Consider the following 23041-nt stretch of genomic DNA (forward strand, 5'->3'; position numbering starts at 1 on the left):
TGTAGATTGTTTCTCCCTCTTATCTCACACAGCCAAGCACAGTTGCCCAAATTACTTTACATGTTCTTACAACTAATTCACTCAAGTATTTCAGTGAGGAATATGAGATCAAGTGACTATTTCACTTAACTTCATTAGCAGAAATATTCTGTAAGATTTAAAGCTTCTTTTGCTAAACATGTATTATCAAATATAACTTTGATAATTACATTTTGTTCAAGCAAAAGAAAAAAAATATGAATGGTCTTTGAGATGTTTATTCTGATATCTTTTCCAGAACTGGATGTTCTGCACTGTGAGACAGAGCAGATCAGCAGTGGCACATGCAAATATGACACGTTCCTCAGCTGCTTAATAAAAAAAAAAAAAAAAAAAAAAAAGGTATTTGCTTTTCACAAACTACACATTTTTCAAATTCCATTAATTTATGTGACACACAATAAAAAGGTTAATACATTGTTAATTGTTTATATTGCCATTTCTTATCAATTTCCATGCAATACATGCAGCTAAATATAACTCAAGCAATATGTTCTGTAATTCACAGCATTTAAAGTATAGTAATTCTTAAAATGCCAGTTAGACATGAAAAACATGAACCTGATAAATCCATTATACAGAAATAAAAAAGAAGAGGGGAGGAAGAAAATAATGAATTACCTCATTATTCTATCACCTATCGCTGTTCCTCTGATATTATATCTAGTAAAGGGAACAACAACTGAAGTCATTCAAAATTGCTGGATATCATGTTTTTAAAGGTTAGCATCTATTACAAAATGAGTTCTACTTCTTCCGAGATTTGTTCTCTTTGATGTGTTAGTATATGAGACTATTTTGATATCAGCAAAAATAGTATACAGATTACATATTAGTACACAAAGTTGATTTTATAAAATGCAGTAATTCTTCATAGATTATAGCAGAAACGGAAGCAGCTGCAAAATCATTTCCATTTTACATTTGCATTTGTTTTAAATTTTAACCTACTAGTTTAAAATTTTCCAGGCTTAGCCTCTGCTCATATATCAGCTTCTGTCAAAGTCCAGATAAAATTAAGTCAGTCATTTAAGTAGGAAAACAGCCCTGAAACAGTTATTTCAACTAAGGGGAAAAATCAGTTCAGTCAGTTAAAAGCTGCACTCTTTCTACATGAAGCACACATATCTTGCTTAGATTGCCTCCCAGCCCTGCTTCACACAGGTTACAATGTACAGTGTTAAGGTAAACCATGTTATCTATCTGTTCCAACTAAATTTACTGAACTTAGTAAGATTTAAAGAAGATATTCTATGGGCACACTTCAAGACTTAAAAACCTGCTTATCTCCTCATGTTTGTAAGAGAAGGGATCATTCCCTGTGGTTTCCCTAAAACCCCCAAGAGGTTATTTTCTCTATTGAGTATCTAGCTAAATGCTCTGCAGTGCAAAATGGGCTTTTTTTTTTTTTTTTTAATTGAAGTATACTCTAGGCAGTTCCTTCTACAATTATGTTAAAAAGAGCATGTATTGACTAGCCCATTATCAATATAAAAATGTAAGTAACTATTTAGCTTCTTTCTGTCACTGGTCTTCATCATCCCTATTAGCAATGCTCAGGGGTTGCAGAAACGCTACAGAAAAAAGAGAGATGGCACATTCCCAATTATTTCTTTCAAAGCAAAACTATTCCTAGATGATTTGTAGTCAACAGTCAGTTGACTTACTCAATTTGTCAACCCACAAAGGACTGTGATATTTCTACTTACTTTGCTGCTAGGCCCTTTTAGGGCCCTTTCCAAATTATTAATGTAGGGCTGCTAGGCCCTCTAGGCCCCTTTCCAATTATTAGTGTAGTTGTTGAACAGTCTTTCCTGACAGTTCAGTTTCAGGTTAGAGAGAAACTATCTACACTCATTATGTTTTGAGAATTTTAAGCATCTACAACAAGAGTTTATGTCCCTTGTATCAATACTTAGATCATATAAGTGAAATATAAAGACCCAGTTCTTGGTTTGAACACATTAAAATTCTGATTTCTGCCTAAACATAATTAAAATAATGATGGTTCTGTAAACAAAGTGGACAAAAATATCTATTCACAAATTTGAAATCTACATATATCTTACTAAAAACTGTACAAACCCAGCAAAGTTGCAGCAGCAATTTCATCTATTTAAGTGCAAGTACTAACAAAACAGATATCAAAGGGGGGTTTTGGCCACTTCTTTTCCTTAAGAAGTTTAAGATCATGATTTCAGAGACTCAGAAGTATATCCTCCCTTTCTCAGTGGAAGAAGTTGCACTTTACAGTAAAAAGCTGACTCTAAGACAGTTTTCTTTATTTTCAATTCCCCAACCATTGACTTTCTCCTTTACATAAGCAATATGTATTTAATAGGTATTAAAAAAAAAAAAAAGCCCTAAGATTTGCTGCAGATAAGAAAAATACTGATGTTATATACTGGAAAAGGCTTATTAGTTGAACAACTTTTAGCATTGTTTCAGAAGGCTACAGCCCATTATTTTGTCCTATAGATTATTTTTTGCCACTTTATAAAATAGGCTCATAAAAAAGTAGATTATTGCACTCTAATTTTATAACCTTCTCTGGAAAGAAAAAAAAAGCCACAAACAACTCCTCCTACATATTCTAGACAGATGAAATCTACTATATTACTTCTGTATTAATGCAATTAATTATCTCAGAGATGACACATGGGAAACTCAATTATTAAGTAAACCTGGGAAAATGAGATTTAGTAAACTAAGTGTTAGGTAACAATTTACTAAGTGAGAAAAGATAAAATGTAAGCCTAGAAAAAACATTCTGGTAGAGTAAAGCACCAGTCTTACAGGCAATTTTATTTAATATATTGCTAATGATCTTTGAGCAAAATGTAGGAATGTACTCATGCTGTGCATTAAAGACATAAAGTTTGTTAATTTTATGAATATAGAGGGGACTGTAGGACCTTGAGAAAAAGAGCTGGGAAGAAATTCAGTAGTATAAAATTGATGGTTATGTACTTCCATGCTTCCTTCTGGTAAAAGATGGGAACACATTAGCTGGAAATGAGGAAGTAGGAAAGAGTTCAGTAATTTGACTGACGGTAGGTCTCAGCAAAAGCCACCACTATGAGACGGCCATAGGTGAGAGAGGGGAAGGATGCAACTACAACCCTTTGATGCTTCTGAGAATTTTCTCTAGACAATGAGCAATCATGTTAATATTCCTAGCAAAGTCCAAACAGCACAGTGTTGGACTGTCTGGTCTCCAGCTTCAAGAAAGTATAACTAGGAAGAGCAAAGGTAGGAACCGGTAGGATGGTGGAAGAACACTACAAGTTTTTACTGCTAAGAGTACAGAAAATCTCAGCACACTAGCAAAATAAAAGCTGATAATGAAGAAGGTGAACAGCATTGAAATGATAAGCATTGGGCATGAAAAAAATATTATTTCGATCAAAATACTGTGTTAGCACAAACCAAAATGACTATAGGAATGTTTAGAAGCAACTTTCCATGTGTTAAAGTGCTGGGGGGATTTTATGTAAATTTGGTCAGTTTCTGAAAAAGATTATAGGCTGTAACATCTGTCTTAATAGCAGAGAGGACTTCCAGTTCCTTTCACTCCTTTTCATGAGAGATACAAATACTAAGATGGCTTATAGAAAGCCTTTAAGACCACCAGTGCCTACTTTTTCTGTCTGCAAGTCCAAATTCATTTGGGCACACACTCACTCTTCTTCAGTAGATCAGTGGACATTTAGAAATGCCTGAGACCAGAAGAATAGGAGGAAAAAAAAGTAAACATATATCTGAGTCATTTGAAATTAAACTTCACTGCTTGCACAAACAAAGACGACGACAAAATGAGGTGGTCAGGCATTAAACCTGAGTAATGAAAGCATGGAAGCAATCCTAAACCAGTATTAACTAAACAGAAGCTTTTTTCAGATTTTATTTGGGGGAAGAATAAGGAAGGAGGGGGCTGCATAAAGAATTTTAACTGCATTATTAATATAGTTGAATGATTTTTCCTATATGAAAAATTTAAACTGCTACAGGAAGAAATCTTACTACATGCAAAGGAAGAAAAAAACAGTGCCAGACAAAAGTGCAACTTCATTTAAGATTTCCACGCTAGTGGGAAGCTAGTGGGCGAGGCTATATGATACTAGGAACTGTCATTCTTGTTACATTACTCCAAAAATTACTACATAATAGAGATAACAAAGTGCATGAAGAGTAGCTAAGAATCCTACTTGAAAGCAGAAATGGGATTAAAATTGCAGAGCTTTTCACAGCTTGCTCTTTGACTGCTTCAGCCACACAATGAACATTGGCTTTGCAGTAGAAACTATTTCAGCCATTAGCTATATACCTGCAATTAAAGTCTACTTACTACTGCATGGACAATTAATGGATTCAGACAGAACCTGTACAAGACAACTTTTTCATAAAAAACATCATTTAGTGAGCAGAATTATTTATGCTGTGTAATAAGAAACTACCAGCCTTTTTGTCACTACTAACAATGTGGTGGCTTATAATTGTTTTTTTTTTTTAACCACAAATTATTCAAAACTTCTTCTATATTCAATTATTAAATTTCTTCTGTTTGCCTAATGAATACATATTGTAATGCTTCCAGTAACGAATTTACATTGCTAGCATAAGAAATTAATAGCAAGAGAACTTTGAAGAGGACAGGAGTAAAGCTAAGGCACCTGACAATGGGTTACATAAACATCTGAAATATGTGAAAGATATTTTCTTAACTCCAGCAATAATGAGGTTGCTTAAATAATTACTATAACTTCTTAAAAGTCCAAGAACTGAATTTAGTGAACAAAGGTATTAAAAAGAGCAATACTGAACTGGAGGCTAAGTTTACTGAATGATCAAACAATCATGAACATATGTCCACATTTTACACAGAAAAAAAATATATGAAGTGTACCAAATGCACCTTTTCTTAGTGATGACAATCTTTAGTAAAGTACCTTTTTTTTTTTTTTTTTTTTTTTGGACTGCTATACATAGATATTGAATAAATATTGAATAACTGAGAAAAAGGATTACAGAGTTTCTCCATCAGATAATAAAAAGAATGATTGATTACGTAAGTCTTAATGTATGTACTGCAGAAAAAAATTAATGAATAAAAACAGAGAATAGCTCTTGCTTTGTCAAGGACAGAATATTCAAAATACAATTCAAAGAAAAAATTTAGGCCCCTGTGCCCTATATGAAATTTTATGAGCTTTTGATAATTATGACTCAAGTGAGAATAATCAAAAACGAACTGCAAATGTTTATCCTTGGGGTACTCAGTAGGCACAAAATAAGCAAAAGCAGGTATTAGGTCCATGGGAGCTTGCCTGGCTAAGAGGGAAAATAGAGCTATACATATCTTATATATAGGCAAAATAAGACTCAAGTCATTAAGCTTGTCTAGCTGTCCAAAGAACAATTTAATTAAGTAAATAAAGCACTGGCTTCTAGTACTCCTACTAAAAAAAAAAGGCAATTTGCCAAGCAGTAACAGAGACAAATACTCCTCTAACCTGTGACCTGGTCCTCCTCGATATCTTGCCCCTGGGATCAGAACAGGATCATCATCACTATCATCCGTTTCTTGAAGAGCTGAGGTCCTGGTAGAGGACTCTTCTGGAGTTGCAAGCCCTGAGGATTCTGGGTGTGACTGAGGTTCATCATTTGCAGCAAGCAAGTTGGCAGTGGATTCAGTACTTTGCTGACTTGAAACATCTTGTTGTGCGCTTTTTTCACAGGAGGTTTCTTCTTCTATATTTCTGGAGCCAGTGTCAACACTGGGGCTATTTTCTTCTGGTTGGATTCCAGGATGCTCAGTAACAGGTAGATCTGATACAGCTAATAGAAAATATTGGTGAAAATAATCCACTACATCAATTATTATTGCTTATTTTAGAAGGTACTATAAATTGTCATAGGAATTAAATTATACATATTGAGTTTATATTAGAAATTTAGTTTTCCATTCCCTACTTCTTCATATAACAATACTGAAAAGAGTACAGACACATACTTGCTTCTGTTGTCTCTATAGTTTCATCTGTAGTTTTCAGTTCTTCATTACTTGTGTCTTCCTTGTGAGATTCATCAGGAACTCCTGAATAACAACTTAATATTAATCACATGATTTCACATATATAAGCATCTACAGTGTAAAATAATCTACATGGGACTAGCAGTCCTAGATCAAACCAATCAAAGCAATCAAAACAATCAGAACGATACCCTCCAAATTCTACATCTCACTTTACTGAATTTTTGGATACTAATCACATAAAAATCAGTATATAAAAAACTATCTAGTTGCTCAGGTCAATACATTAACAAAGAAAAAAGTGTATCTTGTTCCTTAATGAACTTATATCCTACAGATGAAAATTTAGCTGCAAAAATAGCACTAATAGTCTTGAAACAAAAAGATCACTTACTGAAAGCTATTATTCCTGAACACAGAAATTAAGTTATCCCTCCATTAAAAGAGATTAAAAAACAACAACCCACAATTCACTAGAACCAGTAATTTGACTTGACTGCCCTTTTAGCAATGAATTGCTGCAAGACATCCTCACATAACAAAATACAGTGAAAGCTTGAAAGAAATGTAACAAAATACTTAGCACTCATCATGACTGCAAACAGAAGCGCTACTATTTTTCAATAAAAATTAGGGCCAAAATGCCCTTAAGAAAAAAGAATGAGTGTTTTAGAACTAAGAACCAGAAAAGCTATTTTGGTTATGTTTATCTGCATCTATCTCAGGTCGGTACCTTTTTCTTTCCAAAAAGAAAGGAAAACCAAACCAAACCATGTTCTGTTATGGCTATATTCTGCCTTCACATGCATGTGTATGAGACTCCCATTGTGTTCAGTGGTAGTCATGATCATATGAGAGCAGAATTTTTACCTTACCATTACAGAAGTAATGATGTATCTTACTTGTTTCTTCATCTTCAGGTCCTGACTCTTCTGAGGCTTTTGTTTTTACAGCATCTTCTTGGCCTTCAGTTTTGCAATGACTTCCACTCCCTCTAGAGCTTGAATTTGTGCTGCTCCTGGCAATGTAACATGTAAAGAACAAACAAATAAACAAAACAAATCCCCCAAAAAATTAGAAATAATGTAAATTGATAAGAAAATCAATGCAAGAGCATAGCCTTCATCATCTTTCTCACTGCAGTCTCACTGGCAAATAACAACCTTCACAGGAATTCCAAAATTTTCTTTTATTATGTCCGTTGTCACTCATTCCAGAGTCTTCCTCTGCATCACAGGTTTGTTTTTTAAAGAACAAAGGATAAAGTATTTCCTTATTGCTTATCATATTTCTCTGTGAGAACTCAACAGGATTTGCTCTCTTTCATTATTTACACAGTTTCGTACACATAAATGATCAGAGAAGAGACCTTATTGGGGGTATTACAAGCTGTCAACTGAGCACTAATTACATACATGCTCTTATCACATCTAATTCAAAAACTACTTTAGATAACATTTTCTATTTTATTCACTGTTCACTATTGTTTCTCTACCTTTTGAGCCACAGACTTTTGATGTTGGCTTTTAGTCCTCAACATTTTGTTATTTTTCAAGATTTACTCTACGCTGGTATATTAGATTTACTACCCATTCATGTTTAGATTAGATAATTATTGTTGAGCACAAGTTTTTCTTTCAGAGAAAAATTCCTCAGGAAACATAACACAGTTTTTGCAAATATTGTCAAAACTAATGTTTTTGAACTCCCTAAAAAGACCTTATTTTAGAAAATGAAAAGCCTTCTTCCTGATCTCTCTTATTCTTTCTCTGTCCTCATCTTCATTTTGGCATCTAAAAGTGAGGCAATTCACTAGACAAAAGCAGATACAAAGATGAGTTATAAGAGTTATAAGCACGATTCTTGAGAATGTAGACAAGTATTTTCTTACCTGTGTACATTAGTACTAAACTGTTCTACAAGTTACATTGTTAGAACCAGCATGAATCATGCTTTGCCTAGATTCTTGAGAATCTAACCTAGGCTTCAATGTTTTTATTCTTTACATTAAATATGAGAGTTTTTACTCATCTTGATAAGCCATAGTCAATTTACTGTTGTACTGGACTTGGAGTATGTGGAAAATTTTTCTTAGCCCTTGTGTTACTTCTTCCAAATCAGTAATTTTCAGCATTGTTTTTGGACAGACAGGAAGGGACTTTTTGCATACTCAGTTTTGTGTTTTTTTTTTCTAAACCGTGCCTCATATGATATAACCACTTTTATGAATGTAACCACACTATCTTAAAAGTGATTAAGATATATTTATTTTTTATGCTTAGAAATCTACTTTTCAGTGAATTTACACTCATTTATTACTCTGCTTTATTTTTTACTTCAGTGGTATTTTTCACACCAGCAGAGGTGTAGAGGATGTTTTGTAGAGAACAAAACAACACCCTATGCTTTCTTTACACTAATTAAGACTTACTATCTGCTTCCATAGCAGGTTTTCTGCTTGTCCAAGTGGAAGGCCCTCTATTTCATTCACACAGCACTCCCAAATTCCAGATCATGTTTCTGTTACTTGTCCTCAACTGCATGATTTTTATTTATTTTTTTACACAGGATTTCACCCTACCTCTACTATTTCATTCTACATGGGTTTTTATTTAGCCTCTGGACTGACAGTGCCTTGCAGTTTTGTCACACTAGGAAATGCTTCTTCCTCTTAACACAACCCACTGTAAAAGCTCCATTAAGCTCACTCTTAGGTGCAGTTTCTTTATCAGTTTACCTACCCCACCTTGTAACAGAAGTTCAACACAGCAAAACAGCAAATACATTCTTGAAAGTCCAGACAGGCTCTCCATACTACACCATTTATGGTTCACGAACCCATTATTCTGTTGGAAAACAGTACTGCATCCTGCATACTCCAGTTCCCATAATTTTGGTTAATTTCCTATGTACTGCTTGTTTTAATGCCTTTTTATCAGGACTATTTTAGATTCTAGAATAATGATACCATTAATCTTAACAGATCATAGTGTTTAGTCCTTCATTCTCCTTTGACACTATATTTGATGTTTCTTTCTCATTCACATGGTGTTAGTGTTGGTGCAAGAGATTTGTTAAAATACTAGCTACTAGACAGAATGTAAGCACCATTTTCTTTTTCCAAATTTCTTAGATGGAGAACCTCCAATTTTCCTTAATTAAATTCCAACTCCTACTTTCACTTGAGTTGCATCCAGCTCCTGTGACCTTTTCATCAACACCCTCACCTTTACCAGTAAGTAATATACAGTATTTATTTACTTTTTACTTACTCTCGTTATTTCTTAACTGCCATTCCACCCTTGCTTCAATAAGATTAAATCATTAAAAGACCTTTATCCTATCTGTTTTAATACTCTTTGAAAAGTTTAACCAAAGTTAAGTTTTAGTAGTTTTCACTTAGCCCTTAATTCTTCAATTTCATATTTTTGTAATGAGTAGTTTTCCCATCCCTCATCTCCATCTCCTGTACACATAACTTTTTCTTAATACTATTTTTGATGCAGCAGTTCATTGAAATTTTCTGTCTTCAAAATCATTACGTGTTTGAAGTATAAAATTCATTTTTCAAATTTTATACTAAAAATAAACACAAACAAAATGTTGATGATGTTTAAAAAACTGTTTTCTGTGATAGAGTGATAGCTAGCACTTTATTATAATAAAAAACACTATCAAGAATAAACAGACAAAACATTTGTTAATGCTCTGTTCCCTTTGGGAAAACAGCGTATCCTAAAAATAGTAAACAAAAATGATGACAAAACTAAACACAGAATTAGTTAAAAGCATTACAACCAAAGTAATTTTTTCAAAGCTTGCTAAATTTGGACTTTAAATAGAAATACCATCTGATAAGACTGCTCTAACAGAACTGTCACAATATTTCAAGTTCACTATAGGCAAAGCGTTCATGCTGTGAAAACACACAGATCACCATTTGAACTTTCCAAAATGCTATGGATGAAATTGTCCGTATTTGTTTTACATTTAAAGCCACAGCATTTAAGAGTGGCTATAAACATGTTTTTGTTTTTAAGTAAGAAAACCTAGTGAGCATTTTTATTTACTATCTTTATGATATTTTTTAAAACATGGGTAAAGGAATAGAATTAAGAAGAGATGAAATAAGGATTGTGGTTGTTTTGGTAGGTACTGAGATCTTCTAATGATATACATCCATACAAAACCAAGTAAGTCAGGCCAGTTAGACAGTATGGGTTTCTTTATTATCTAAAATCACTGTAATATCTTAGCAGTCCACAAATTCGATATTTTAAATATATGAATGAACTTCGTGAATGCACCAACACTCCTCAGTCACACAAATAATAACTCCATTGTTTTACAACTCAGGAACTGTGCCACAGAAACACTTACTTGCTGAATACTATATAAGAAGTCTGATAAAGCAGAGAATCAAAACTTGATTGATAACCTCTGGACCACCTTTCCATCACCATATTACCTTGCTTTAATCAGATTAGTGAATGCTAAAATGACTCTCAGTTTTGATGGAAACAAATAAGTCTTTTTAATGCTAATATAGTGGGAAATCTATAGCAAAATATCATAAACTCTTGCATAAATTCCACATTAAAGTAGGACTGTCTTTTATATTCTGTATGTGCTAAAGACTCCAGCCATTTCAAATTGCATATATACCTACTGGAAAACAAACATATATAATATGGAAAAAATATTTGTATCTATGCTAGATCAGTGTCAGTGAAATATAGTTGTCATTAACAAGTCAAAAGCAAAATTAACGTCCTACCACTCATCAGTGAAGTCCAGTTTTATTGTGCTCGTAGTTGTTCCTTCTGTACTGTAGTGCAAACTTAAAACTGGTTCACCTGTTCCCGTTCGTGGCTTGTCACTTTCTGTAAATATGGGGTTGATAAAGTTTGGATGAGCAACAGCAATGTACATAAAGATGTTATATTTCTGAAATTTCATTTAATTATCTTATAAAAGGTCAAATATGGTAGTAACATGTACAACATCTATTTAAGATTGGTTACGGCCCAAGCAAAAAGTTAAGAAGTTTCATAGTAAACAGATTTATACTTTGCAATGCTTTAAAAATAGCCTAAAGTTATTTGTATTTACAAGAGCGAACAAAGAAAATGCTGCCCTTCAACATGCACGTAAATAAAATTGTCAGCTAGGTACATGTACACACAATACAATCCTTTAGGAGCAGATTTCTTTTCTGTCAAGTATCTTAATATGAACGTAAAGTGCTTTAGAAGTGATGTTCAATCCTTTCTGCCTCATGTAAATACACACGAAGAAAGATGATGATCTATATTATATCACATTACAATAACTCGAAGCAGAAGTGGAGTACTTGCAAAACAAAATATTCATTACATCTAAAGGCAAAAGAAGTCAATCACATTGAAAACCATTGCAACTCTGGCAAACTTAAGCTGAATATATAGTTTTAAGGACTGTTCAGTGGGCACCTTCAAAAAAGAACTACTAAATAACATCAACCTTGAATAAAATCCATAGTCACACTACCTACATGCATGGCCCAATATCCATTAATGCTTAAGCTGGCCATGGTCAACAGCATAAAGTTAATGTAAAGTCCCATCAGACAAAGCCTCATGTCAGAGGTGCCAATCTCTCAAAATTCAGATGATAGAAGTTTGTTTAGTATTAGGCACCACTCAAATGACCTGAAACTAATCTACATACTTTCTCTTTGCACAAACACTGAACTTTTTATTTCAGGACTGTTTGGACAAAAGAGCATCAAATTTTCTTTGTTTAATAGAGTACAGAAATTTGACTAGAAGTATACTTGCAGTACTGGCAGCAGACTGGCACTTATAAAGTAAAAACTTCAGATCATCTTTGGATAAACAAGAACTAAATGCTAACACTGAAGAAGCACAAGTATACAAATTCCCCATGCACAACAGCAATGGCTACAATATTGCCACAGGATATTTATTTTAAAAAGAAAAACAAAACAACTAAACAATTACATTGTAGGAACCATGAAACAGCACGCAAGAATTTAACCTAACCATTAACGCTCATTTGTGAACTGCTGACAAGAGAGAAATCCACTCAAAGTGTCAAAGCGGTAATCAGTGCTCTGAAGAACTGTAAATGTGTATTTCTATTGTATTTCTATTCTGAAGAGAATCTTCTATGTGAAAGGGCATTGATATTTGGGCATCCTTTCCTAAACAAGTACCAATACTGATTGTTCCAGGATACTGCATATGTTATCAGTAGCTGGACACTATTAGAGTAAAAGATAACATAGTTGAAGGACTGTTTATCTTCTTTGTCACAGGTGGAGACAAGACATATCTTTAAACCAGGAACTCAGATAATTAGAAGACAGACAACTTACCACCTTGAATAGTCCAAGACAGCCATCAAACAAGGATAATGCTATAACCTGATGCTACTATGCAACATTTGCTTCATCGCAAAACTAGTTAATATTACCTACCAAAAAGTAAGTGAACATCATTAAACTATAATGAATCTAATCGAATGCTTGTCTTGTGTTATAAGATGATGTGATCTGAGCTTTATAGAACTCATAAGAGTGCTTTCCTGTCTTAATATCCTGTCTTTAAAAAAATAAAGCAAAATGCTGAAAGACTGTCTTCTGACTTACTATGGAAGCAATACCTGTGTTTATTCAGACCCAAAATATTGGAAGAATTGCCTTCTTTGCTTAAATGCTTACAGAAATAACTAACTGAGAAATGACTTTTATAAATTCCTGGAGAAAGATAGCTCTTAAACCATACTGTGTAATCATTTTTTCTTGTACCTACAAAAATGAGCTATGTTTTGGATTGGGTCAGTTTCTTCTTTAATCTGTCTTTAGGAAATGAAATTGACACTAATAGGAACACAAAACTTTAAAAGATCAGACAAGAATCTGATAATAAACTGCAGAGAATTAGTTGTGGAGTTCAACTAATCTATACTAAGCTCACTGCTAATGGAAAGCTGAGTGGGTGCCTATGTGGAAAAGGCTAATGAGCTTTGCCTAGTACAAAACTGAACAACCATTTAGAAGAGCCACATAAAAATCCAGAAGTTGCGAACTCTGTTTTCAAGCACAGAGTGACTGCCAAAGACTGAATAGATCAGAGGAAAGCAATGTTCTCTTTTAAAACCTTAACCTCATCAGACCAAATCTATTTCACATCCAGAGCCTAACAGGAAAAGGAAGAAGAAAAGTTGCATAGCTTCTGTGATTTAGGGGACAGCTATTCCTAAAACTATTAATCTACTTACAAACCCCCGTAAAGTAAAAACTGGTCCAACAGAAAGCTATAGCATGTCAACACCTTACTAAGCTGTATTTCATATTCCTCAAAAATACCTTGAAACTTCACTTTGATTTTACAGCCAAATACATTATATTTTAAAGATACTATCAACAACTTAGTCTTATTTCATATTCAGTCCTGTCACAGAAGACATACTTTGTAACGTAAGAAGGTACTTTGCAACGTCAACCCTTACAACTGAAGACCAAATTTCATTCATAACCTTATGACAAATAAAAGACAGAAACTGAAGGCAATGCCCCATGCTTTTTTCTCTTAGAAAATGAACCTGTGCAAATGTAACTTCACACAGATTTGGATTCTTACCTATGAACTGGTAAGAGTTCATAAAGACAGGTTTCCAGACTGTATTATCTAGTTAAACTAACATAAGGAACTTCAAGCTAGTTTCCCACATCTCAAATGCTGGCCACTTCACTGATATATTAATAAACACATGTGAAGAAGACAGATGACTCTTTATTAAAAACTTTCAAAATATTTCCCATCCAGTACTAATCATGATCTCCTCACACGACAATCAGCTTTGTACATTCTGAAGGTATACAATTTCTTCTTCTGGTTGATTCCCCTTCTAATTACACTTCGTGCTGTGTTTTACAAAGAAGCAGTACAGAACATGCCGTGCCATGCAAGAGGCACAGTTCCAAAATTCTTCAGCTTATACCTGCAGAGCTCACTTTAGACCTGGAAAGCTCTGTAGGCATACCAATGCCCAAGAAATTTGTCTGTCTGAGGCAGAGCCAATCAGCAGGGACACAACACATGCTGACATTTTCCAGGACTTAAGGTACAAAGAAATGAAGAATTAACTGTGCTGTAGTTGACACACCTGCTTGTTCAGAGCCAGCTCACATACCTGTCAAGTGGCACTGAACAATCTGACATGGACATCACACTGTTGTGTTGACATCCCATAAAACCTAGAATTAACGTTCAAATACCTAGAAATATCACCGCTCAATATGGCTTCTGTGTATGTAGGAAGAAGCATTAATATAGTATGGCATGCATATACTCATTTGCTCTTCAAAGTTACCAAGCTAGAGCTCTGCCTTCAGGTTTCCTCTACTCATATCAATTCAGGAAGTTCCTAGAAGACATAATATTGCCTTTGCACTGGAACAGCTCTTAGAGTCACCCTTCATTATTACAATCAGAGTCAAACTAAACCTCCAGCTTTGATCATTACAATCCATTTGAAACCTATTTTGTATGGATGGGAAGGACTTACAGCTTCTGCTGGAATGTCAGAAAAAAATGGCATTATAAATATATTTTTGTAGTAAGTATCAAAAGATCTCTAAACCCAGATACGGTTATAAAACATATATGCCAACAACAGAGATTGGTCCAACAGAACACCAGCTAATTCAGTATCAAATTAAGAAAAAAAGCAGACCTGGGAACTGATTTCTGGGACCAAAACTACTTCTTTTATTTTTGTTGTCATATGGGTTTAATTCTCAATGACAACAAACAAACCATTTTATCAATAACTATTTTTCCTTTTTTTTTTTTTTCTGTTGTAAGAACTCCAATAAGCATGTAGATTATGTACGTTAATTCCAGCTTATTCTACTACCATCAAATAATGCTTTATTCTGAGTTCATAAAAGAGAGCAGAACTTGGCCACTCATAATGAAAAAGTTTTCCAGCTAAACCTGAATAGTGGTGTTGACTATTGAACCATGAATAGTTAGTAAATGTACTTAGATTTAAGGCTATTTCATCACAAAATGTAGTTCCACAATGTGAATTTATTATGTCAATAAAAAGCACAGCTTGATTTTTTCCCCAGTGTTCTGGCATCCTAAAATTAACCATATCTCAACAGTTGCCAAACAGAGTATCTTTCAGAAATGGGATTTCAAAACAGCATTCTAGTTTACAATATGAAACAAGAGGAGACAGACAGCTCTTTTCTGATATTTGAGATACTAAAGCTCTACTGAGGCTTTCATATGGGAGTAAACATAATGTAGAGTGTATGGAAATCTATTTTTAAATTACCCTCTATCATTTATTAATTATTCAGGCATAAATATTCACCAAAGATGATGTTGGTTCAGCTGGAAAAGGGTGTCCTTTGGTCTAGTTCGCTGCTCACAAGTTAAAGACTGATGAATAACAGGCCTAGGGAAAACTCACGAGCTTGCTTTTTACCACCAGACAGTGAGAAATCTATAGAGAAACAGTATTACTTGTCTAGCAGAAGGGGTACAGGACAAAGGATCACAAAGGTAAGATGCATGTGAGTGCTATAGATGCTCTTGAGTTACTCAAACAGTGCAAATACAACAATGCTGCATATATCTCTTGCATAAAATAAACTACTTTGGCATTATATGATTACAAGTTACTTCAATGTTGTCAGTTGCACTCTGATCCAAGAAGAACCATTCAGAAAAAGATTGCTTAAAGAATTAGTTTTGCTTTACATTAAAAAAAAAAAATCTTAACGCCTGTAGATTGCATACGACATTTATTGTACCTACATCAAATGCATTTAGAATTGAGCATAGGATGGCTTTTGAAAACGATTAACCTTACGCTGATACTGGTATTGAGAATTAAATACTTAATGAGTTTCCAGCAGATCTGCTTACAGAATGCTACTTTATGCAGATGAACAGCATTTTGGACTGTTTATCATCATGAAAGGCAATTTTAAAAAAGAAGCATTGCAATCAACTATGGCTGGGTATAGCGCATTTCCTGTCACGCACCCTGTTGCTCATCAAGTGACATGGATCCAAGCTGTTTGTTAACCACAGAAGAAGGAGAATCTGAAACAAAAATGAGATTTCAACTTAAAACATAAGCAGCAGAGAACTGCACAGCAATGTCACGATCACATGTTAGTTTAAAATAAAAAATAAGAAGCAGCAACATAAGGAAGCTTTGGGTTTGTTTTATGAGCAGCCAGCCATATTGCATTTTCTAGGCATGACAGAAGCAAAGCCACTTGTTTCAAATCACTACGTATTGCTTTAGGTAATCACTGAACAACAGACTGAAGCTTGCTGACATTGATATTGAAAATGTTTGTCCGTTACCAAGGCTTTTGCCATGTTGTTCAAATTTCTAAAATGTCACAAAGAATACTGAAGAGTTATGACTTCAAAGCCTTTACCGGCTTTCAAATGTATTAAATGACACTAGTACTTCAAACCATGTGCTAAATGTAACTTTCAGAGTATTTACACTTCAACATAAAATACTCGTGGCATACCAGTATCTTCAGTATTTATACCTAGGAATAAAAAATGTAAAAGATGAGAGGATTTGCAGATATAACAGCATATAAACTGTTTTTGTAACATTAAAGCACCAAAATAGATCCCTCTCAGATGACAGTTCAATTCAATAGCATTCTTAGATGCTATACCTCTGTAGCATCTGATGATTGGAAGTGTTTTAATGAGTTTAACACGGTACCATGTCAACCAGTCCTATAAAAATTCTCACCTAATCACAGAAAAAAAAAAAAAAAAAGAGAAAAAAAGCAGCAGTTAAATGCATTTTCCCACTGGATACTACCAGTTAATAACCATCACCAGCACTGCATTCATTGTGCAAACAAATGACAGATGCTAACTTCAGCATCGTCTGTGAAGTGTATTTTCTTTGTCATCTCTGAAGTCTCGATCTTACTTCCATATTGCTGTAAAATGGGACAATGTACATAAATTAGTGCAGTATTTCAAACATAATATTGGCTAGGCTACCATATCTGGGTTCCATTTGTTGAATTCTGTTATAAACAAATTCATGCTAAGCTAAATGGCTTTAATATTGTGTATTATAAATACAGCCATACTGTACAAAAAAAATCACAGCATGCTGAAATAATTTTAACATTAATTTAAATTCTATATAGGGAAAGCTATGAAATAATACATCCTCTCCTACAGGAGGCTCACTTTGAGGTTTGGGCCAGAATCAACAGCATGACCCATTTTGTAGAATAGACATATGCTAAATATGCTAATAGACACTGCTAAATTAACAAAGCCAATTTAAAGATACATCCTCAAATGACACTTCATTCCCAGCTACTGGTTCAAGAATCACAGCTTGCTTCCTCATTACACTAATACCTAGCACTGCATGGGAGGGGAGAAGCAGTGAAGACTAAGGGAGTCTGAGGCAAGTTCCATGTATTTTGGAGGCTGGCTTGTTTTGGTAGCTGGGCTCATACACTACTTCCATAATTAGGGAATAGAAATTGGCCTTCATTTGTCTTCATCTTTGTTCAGCCCTACCCATGCCCTGCACCAAAGAAGCCTAAGCCAGACCACAGAATTTGGCCTCCAGACTTAGATTGGGCTTAGCTCTTAGGTATGAGACCTGTAACATTAATACATTTCACTTTCCAAAAGTGAAGTGCACTTTAAATGTAATTTCTAATTTAGAAGGGAAGTGTTTATAGGAGAGCATTTTCAATGGAGTAGTAGCCCACTTTTTAGAATGTAAACCTGAGGAAAAAAGCTGGTGTAAAGATGCACCATGCCATACGATGATCTGCTTTTATTTCAGCTGACTCAAAACAGGAATTGGTATGCATCTCCCAAGGGTGGACTGGGTTGAATCACATTCACAGCTATGAGCCCACGGCTGGGATTAACTTCTAGCTAAGTGCTAAAGGCAAAGGAAGTCTTGTATAGCAATCTGAGAAGACTAAATCACAGAAGACAGTGATTCTCAGTTGAGCCCTGTTCTTACAGTCCAATTCTTTCCACATGCTTTTATGTCCTGTTTAAGAGGCACATCATGCCTATCATTTTAGTTGGCTGGAAACGCTAGTCTCATCAGCTCTTTAATTCAGGCCAACACAAATAGAACAAATATGACTAAATAAACATAGTTTAATTATAAGCATAAGAAATTACATTTACTACCCTTACCAGTACTTCCAAATCTTATTGACTTCTAGTTATGAGACAGTAAATACACAGAAGGTATGTTCTGCCATGTGTATCATTCATTCACTCAGTAAAAATGAAACGATATGGGCTTACGTGTCTCACACTTCACTATTATTTTGTTATCTTCTTACAATTTTAGTGGAATTAATCCACTAAACTGGACATTAATCCAAGAAATTAAACGCTTGTTTTAATAATTACGAATAATTGCTTTGTGCAATGACTAAGCTGTTACATATTTTGAACCTAAAATAGATGCATTTTGATACATCAGCATTTAAAAATCTAAGAATCTAGTAATAAGAATTGCATTTTTATTTATCAGATTATGTAAGATGCATGCACATTACACACAGCTACAGAAATATGTCCTGTACACATTGACTTGTAATATGAATTCTGTTTCTTTTACTTCAAGATCAGCTGGTTCATATTTCTGTAACTTCTCGTATTATCTTTTATTCACTTGAAGTTCTCAACAAGAGAAACAAAGATCTCTTCAACGCCTTGCTTCAGTTTATTACCCATTACTAGTTAACAGTGATATATACATGGCATATCAGCATGTGGCAGAGGAGCAGTAACTACAGGTTATAAAGACTTAATTTCTTTGTCGCTTGCATATAGCACATATATGGTTGTTTAAATTTTGTGTAGGATGTAAATGCTATGAAATGCCACAAAAATGAATGCCAAGTCTAGACTTTACTGGAGAAAACATAAAATAAAAAATTTATCGTAGTTCCCTCTTAAATAAAGTGGCTACCAAAAAAAAAAGTCCACTTCTGTTCAACAGCTGAGAAAAGGCTTGAAGACAAAACAGACCTGATTCACATAGCATAATCAGCTTCTGAAACCCTGCCAAGTTTACACAATACTTCATGTGAAGTATCCACTGAAACATAGTCTCTGCCATCTGAGGATAAAGTATATTCTTCTCCAGCATGAAATCAGCCTACTGTGAATCATTACTTATTTAACTCATCTTTGTATCCAACAGCATCATAAGCTTTTGAACATACTTCTCACACTCCTCTAAATAGTATACTCTACTACTCCTCTCAATAGCGAGGGCTGACTATTACAGAAAGTTTACAAATCATGTAACCGCTACAAGTCCTTAGGCTAGGAGGAAACTGAATAACTGCCATACAGTCTAATAGTATGGCAATCTTTTCTATTAAGCCAGTAAGAGCTTTCAGCACTTGACATTTTCTACTGTTAATTTCTTACATGACTGAAGTGTTTTTCTCCCTGTGTCTATGGCTATGATAACCGAGCTGCTGTAATTGCAAAGACAAGGACTGAGAATGAAATACAGGGCAGAAGAAATGACCTTAGTCTTACACTGACTTCCCAAGAACATAGCAAGTATAAATTATACCAAGGTAGAGACTGAGAATTTGCAGCCCTGGGCCAAACAAAACCTATGACTTCATTTCATATGGTGGCAGATGCACTTCAGGGTGTAATTTCTGTTTGAAAATTTACAACTAGGAAAAAGATGGTGAAGGGTCTAGAGGGCAAGATGTATGAGGAACAGCTGAGGTCACTTAGTCTGTTCAGCTCAGAGCAGAAGAGGCTGGGGGGACGTCTCCTGGTGGCCTGCAGCCTCCTCACAAGGGGAGTGGATGGGCAGGAGCTGAGCTCTGCTCTCTGGGGACAGCAACAGGACCCGAGGGAACGGCATGGAGCTGCATCAGCGGAGGCTCAAGATGGATGTCAGGAAAAGGTTCTTCACCCAGAGTGTGGTTGGGCACTAGAACAGGCTCCCCAGGGCAGTGGTCATGGCACCGAACCTGCTGGAGTTCAAGAAGGGCTTGGACAATTCTCTCAGACATAGGGTTTGATTTTTGGGTGGTCCTGTGTGGAGCCAGAGATTGGACTCAGTGATCCTTGTGGCTCCCTTCCAACTTAGGGTATTCAGTAATTCTGTGAAATCTACCTTTCAAGGCAATCATTTAATAAAATGGTTAAGTCTGCAAATTCACTGTCACATGAAGAACGACATAAATATGTGAGTACCAGTTTCATCTAAGTCTGCATATGTGCTCTTCTGCTCCTCAGTGATACGAAACAAGACAATCAGACCTTCCCATTAATTACCCTAGCATTCAAAGGACATTGCAAATCAACTCCAAGAGGCAGAGGTAGGATACAAACTAACTACAACACATCTCTGACTCCTCTACTCAAAACAATCACTTAACTTAAAGCTTCAAGTTTGTGTCAGAAGGGATTCTGCAGCATGCAGACCCACAAGCAACACACCATAAGGAAGGATTACTGTGCATCCTTGAAGGAGCATAAAGAAAGAGATGGGCAAGACAGTATCAAGTGATACTCAGACCAGAGCATACTTCAGATAGGCAGTAAAATATCCAGACTTAATTCCAGCTGAACACTCTACAGATAGGGTTATAACCTTTTTTTTTTCCACTTTAATTTCAATTTTACAATGGGAAGCTATTTATTTAAAGTCAATCCAAAATGAAAATTGGAGATCAAGATCCACCAACTGCAGAGGTTTTGCCTCTATCAGTACATATATTTGAGTTAATAAATTCTGATGTCCAGTTTACTAAAATAAGATTGGTAGGTTTCTCATTTCAGATTCAATTATTATTATATTAGCTTTTCCTGCCAGGAAATTGATGCTACCTACAAAAATACTGCAAAAATACTGCCAATGTCAGTTTTCTTGTTCTCTTCCTGCAAGTAAACAGGCACCTATAATCAACATGACAGCCCTCCAGGATTAATGTTTTTCAAACAATCTGAAAACTCTGTAAAACTTCCTGCTGTAGGAAATAATTCAAAGTTCAGTAACTACATAGTGTAACAAGAACACTAGCCACTGTTATATCAAATTGTTCTGCAAGATTCCAGATAAATGAATTTATTAAACCATAGCAAGCCAAACTGTGAATGTATGTCAGTCCTTACAAGTAGTTTAGCCTTACCCCAACTACCACAAAATTTATCCACAAAAAAAAAAAAAAGCTGCTAGATTTGTTGCCCTTACATTTACTTTAACACTGAATATACTGATTTTTCACACTTACAGCATGTACCCTGTTCATTTCTACATAGTGCCACGACAAAGGCTGCTTCAAGTTTATGTCTTAGGTTTAACTCTTTATTGATAAACATGCTTCTATTCCAACTTAGAACTTTCTCAAATTTATTACAAAAATCTCCAAAGCTTTCTTATAATAATTTTTAATCTAAGACAAGAATGACGAAAGGAAAAGTCATATTTTAAAAGACAAAGCATATTTGGGGACTTAGGCTTACTACAAGTACTTTCCACTACACTTACTGTACAAACATAGTATTTAAGAGTGTCAAACTTCTGTTTTACTGAATTGTTACCTTGATTTAGAACACATGCTAAATCAAAGCCATCTTAAATGTTACTACCAGATACAGTTAACTGCAATTCAGTAACAAGTGCGTAAATAGGTTGCCCTTTTCAGGACACAGCAATTTCTTGGTTAGCTGATCTAACAAACATTGCACATACTTGATCGTGTGCACCCAGGAAACTTTCTCCATACATTATCATTGAACTATATAATCCAAACATGTTAGATAAATTAAATCTGTTATTATTACTCTTTTCCTAACCATGTGATGATAAACACCACCACATGCAAAGTAAGACGAGCAGCAAATGCATTAGCTGTCTTGTTCTGGAAGTGAAGCATCTCAGCAAACAACAGCAGCACAAACTATAACTACATTAGCTGCTTAAGAAACCTTGACAAATGACAACCTGATGCCTGAGGGTCCTGTGAGGAGCCCTTAGAGGATGACTGATCAGAGGAGGACTGTGGTGCTGAACCCTCAGCTAGCTCTCGCTGTCTCTGTTGTTCCTTCTTAAGCCTCAGCCGCTGTAGACCCCTACGGATTATAGCTAACTCGGGTCCCATTAACTCTGACAAATGGAAGAAGAAAAAAAAAAAAAAGTATGTAAAAGAAAGAAGCATCAAACATACAATATACAGAAGCGGGGGTGGAACAGGGGACTGACTAAAGAGAAAAGCAACAGATACTAAGTGTAATTAAAGTGATAAAAACTTTACAGATCAGTCTACTGACATCTAGAAATAATAAAATGAAATATTTTAATTGCTCTTCTCTTCTTAAATGCACAAATCATAGGATTTTAAAGTTCAGAAAGTTCAAAATTCATGTCATACAATGCACTCCTCCCCTTCTATAACACTTAAAACATTTATTGAATAATTATGAGGAAAACAAGACAAGCTAGAAAGAAAATGAAAAAGAAAAGATTCTGACTGATACAACACAAAGCAAATGACAGAAGTATGCATTTTCACAACAAATCAGAGCATTTGTAGTGGAAAATTATGCAGCTGTGGTATACAGGTAGATTTTCAAAATCAATGTGATGGCTTTCTGATGTGAAAAAAAAAAATACAATTTTGGTCAAAACAAACCTGTGAAAAAAATAAAGTGTAGATTATGGAAAGAGGTGACAGAACAGCATCTAATGAAAAAAAAAAAAACATTTTACCATGAACTCATGTTTATCTCAGACATTCCCAATGGGTGAGGATTCAAAGTTTGGAAGCACTGTTAATTGGTCCACCAGATAAATCAATTTATTGGATCATAAAGATGTCTTAGTATTATTCTCTTAACGGACTATTCTTGCAGATCTATCTTT

At 34.8% G+C, this 23041-nt stretch overlaps 1 protein-coding gene across 7 annotated transcripts in view; it reads right to left on the bottom strand.

Annotated features, from left to right (window-relative positions):
• The window catches only part of DCAF6 (DDB1 and CUL4 associated factor 6), an 86455-nt gene that overhangs the window by 21320 nt on the left and 42094 nt on the right, over positions 1-23041 (bottom strand). Inside the window, exons 11-17 of one of the 7 annotated variants that reach the window (XM_032184491.1) lie at positions 22124-22285; positions 16144-16203; positions 10851-10956; positions 6976-7091; positions 6053-6136; positions 5553-5877; positions 661-702 (exon numbers count right to left, since the gene is read on the bottom strand). In XM_032184491.1, coding sequence (XP_032040382.1) covers positions 661-702; positions 5553-5877; positions 6053-6136; positions 6976-7091; positions 10851-10956; positions 16144-16203; positions 22124-22285 — 895 coding nt within the window. Of the gene's footprint in view, positions 1-660; positions 703-5552; positions 5878-6052; positions 6137-6948; positions 7092-10850; positions 10957-16143; positions 16204-22123; positions 22286-23041 lie in introns of all 7 variants that reach the window. The other 6 variants (XM_032184483.1, XM_032184512.1, XM_032184504.1 and 3 more) reach the window with 6 other exon arrangements.

The sequence above is a fragment of the Aythya fuligula genome, chromosome 1 (assembly GCF_009819795.1).
Source record: "Aythya fuligula isolate bAytFul2 chromosome 1, bAytFul2.pri, whole genome shotgun sequence".
In the NCBI taxonomy this organism is placed as follows: domain Eukaryota; kingdom Metazoa; phylum Chordata; class Aves; order Anseriformes; family Anatidae; genus Aythya; species Aythya fuligula.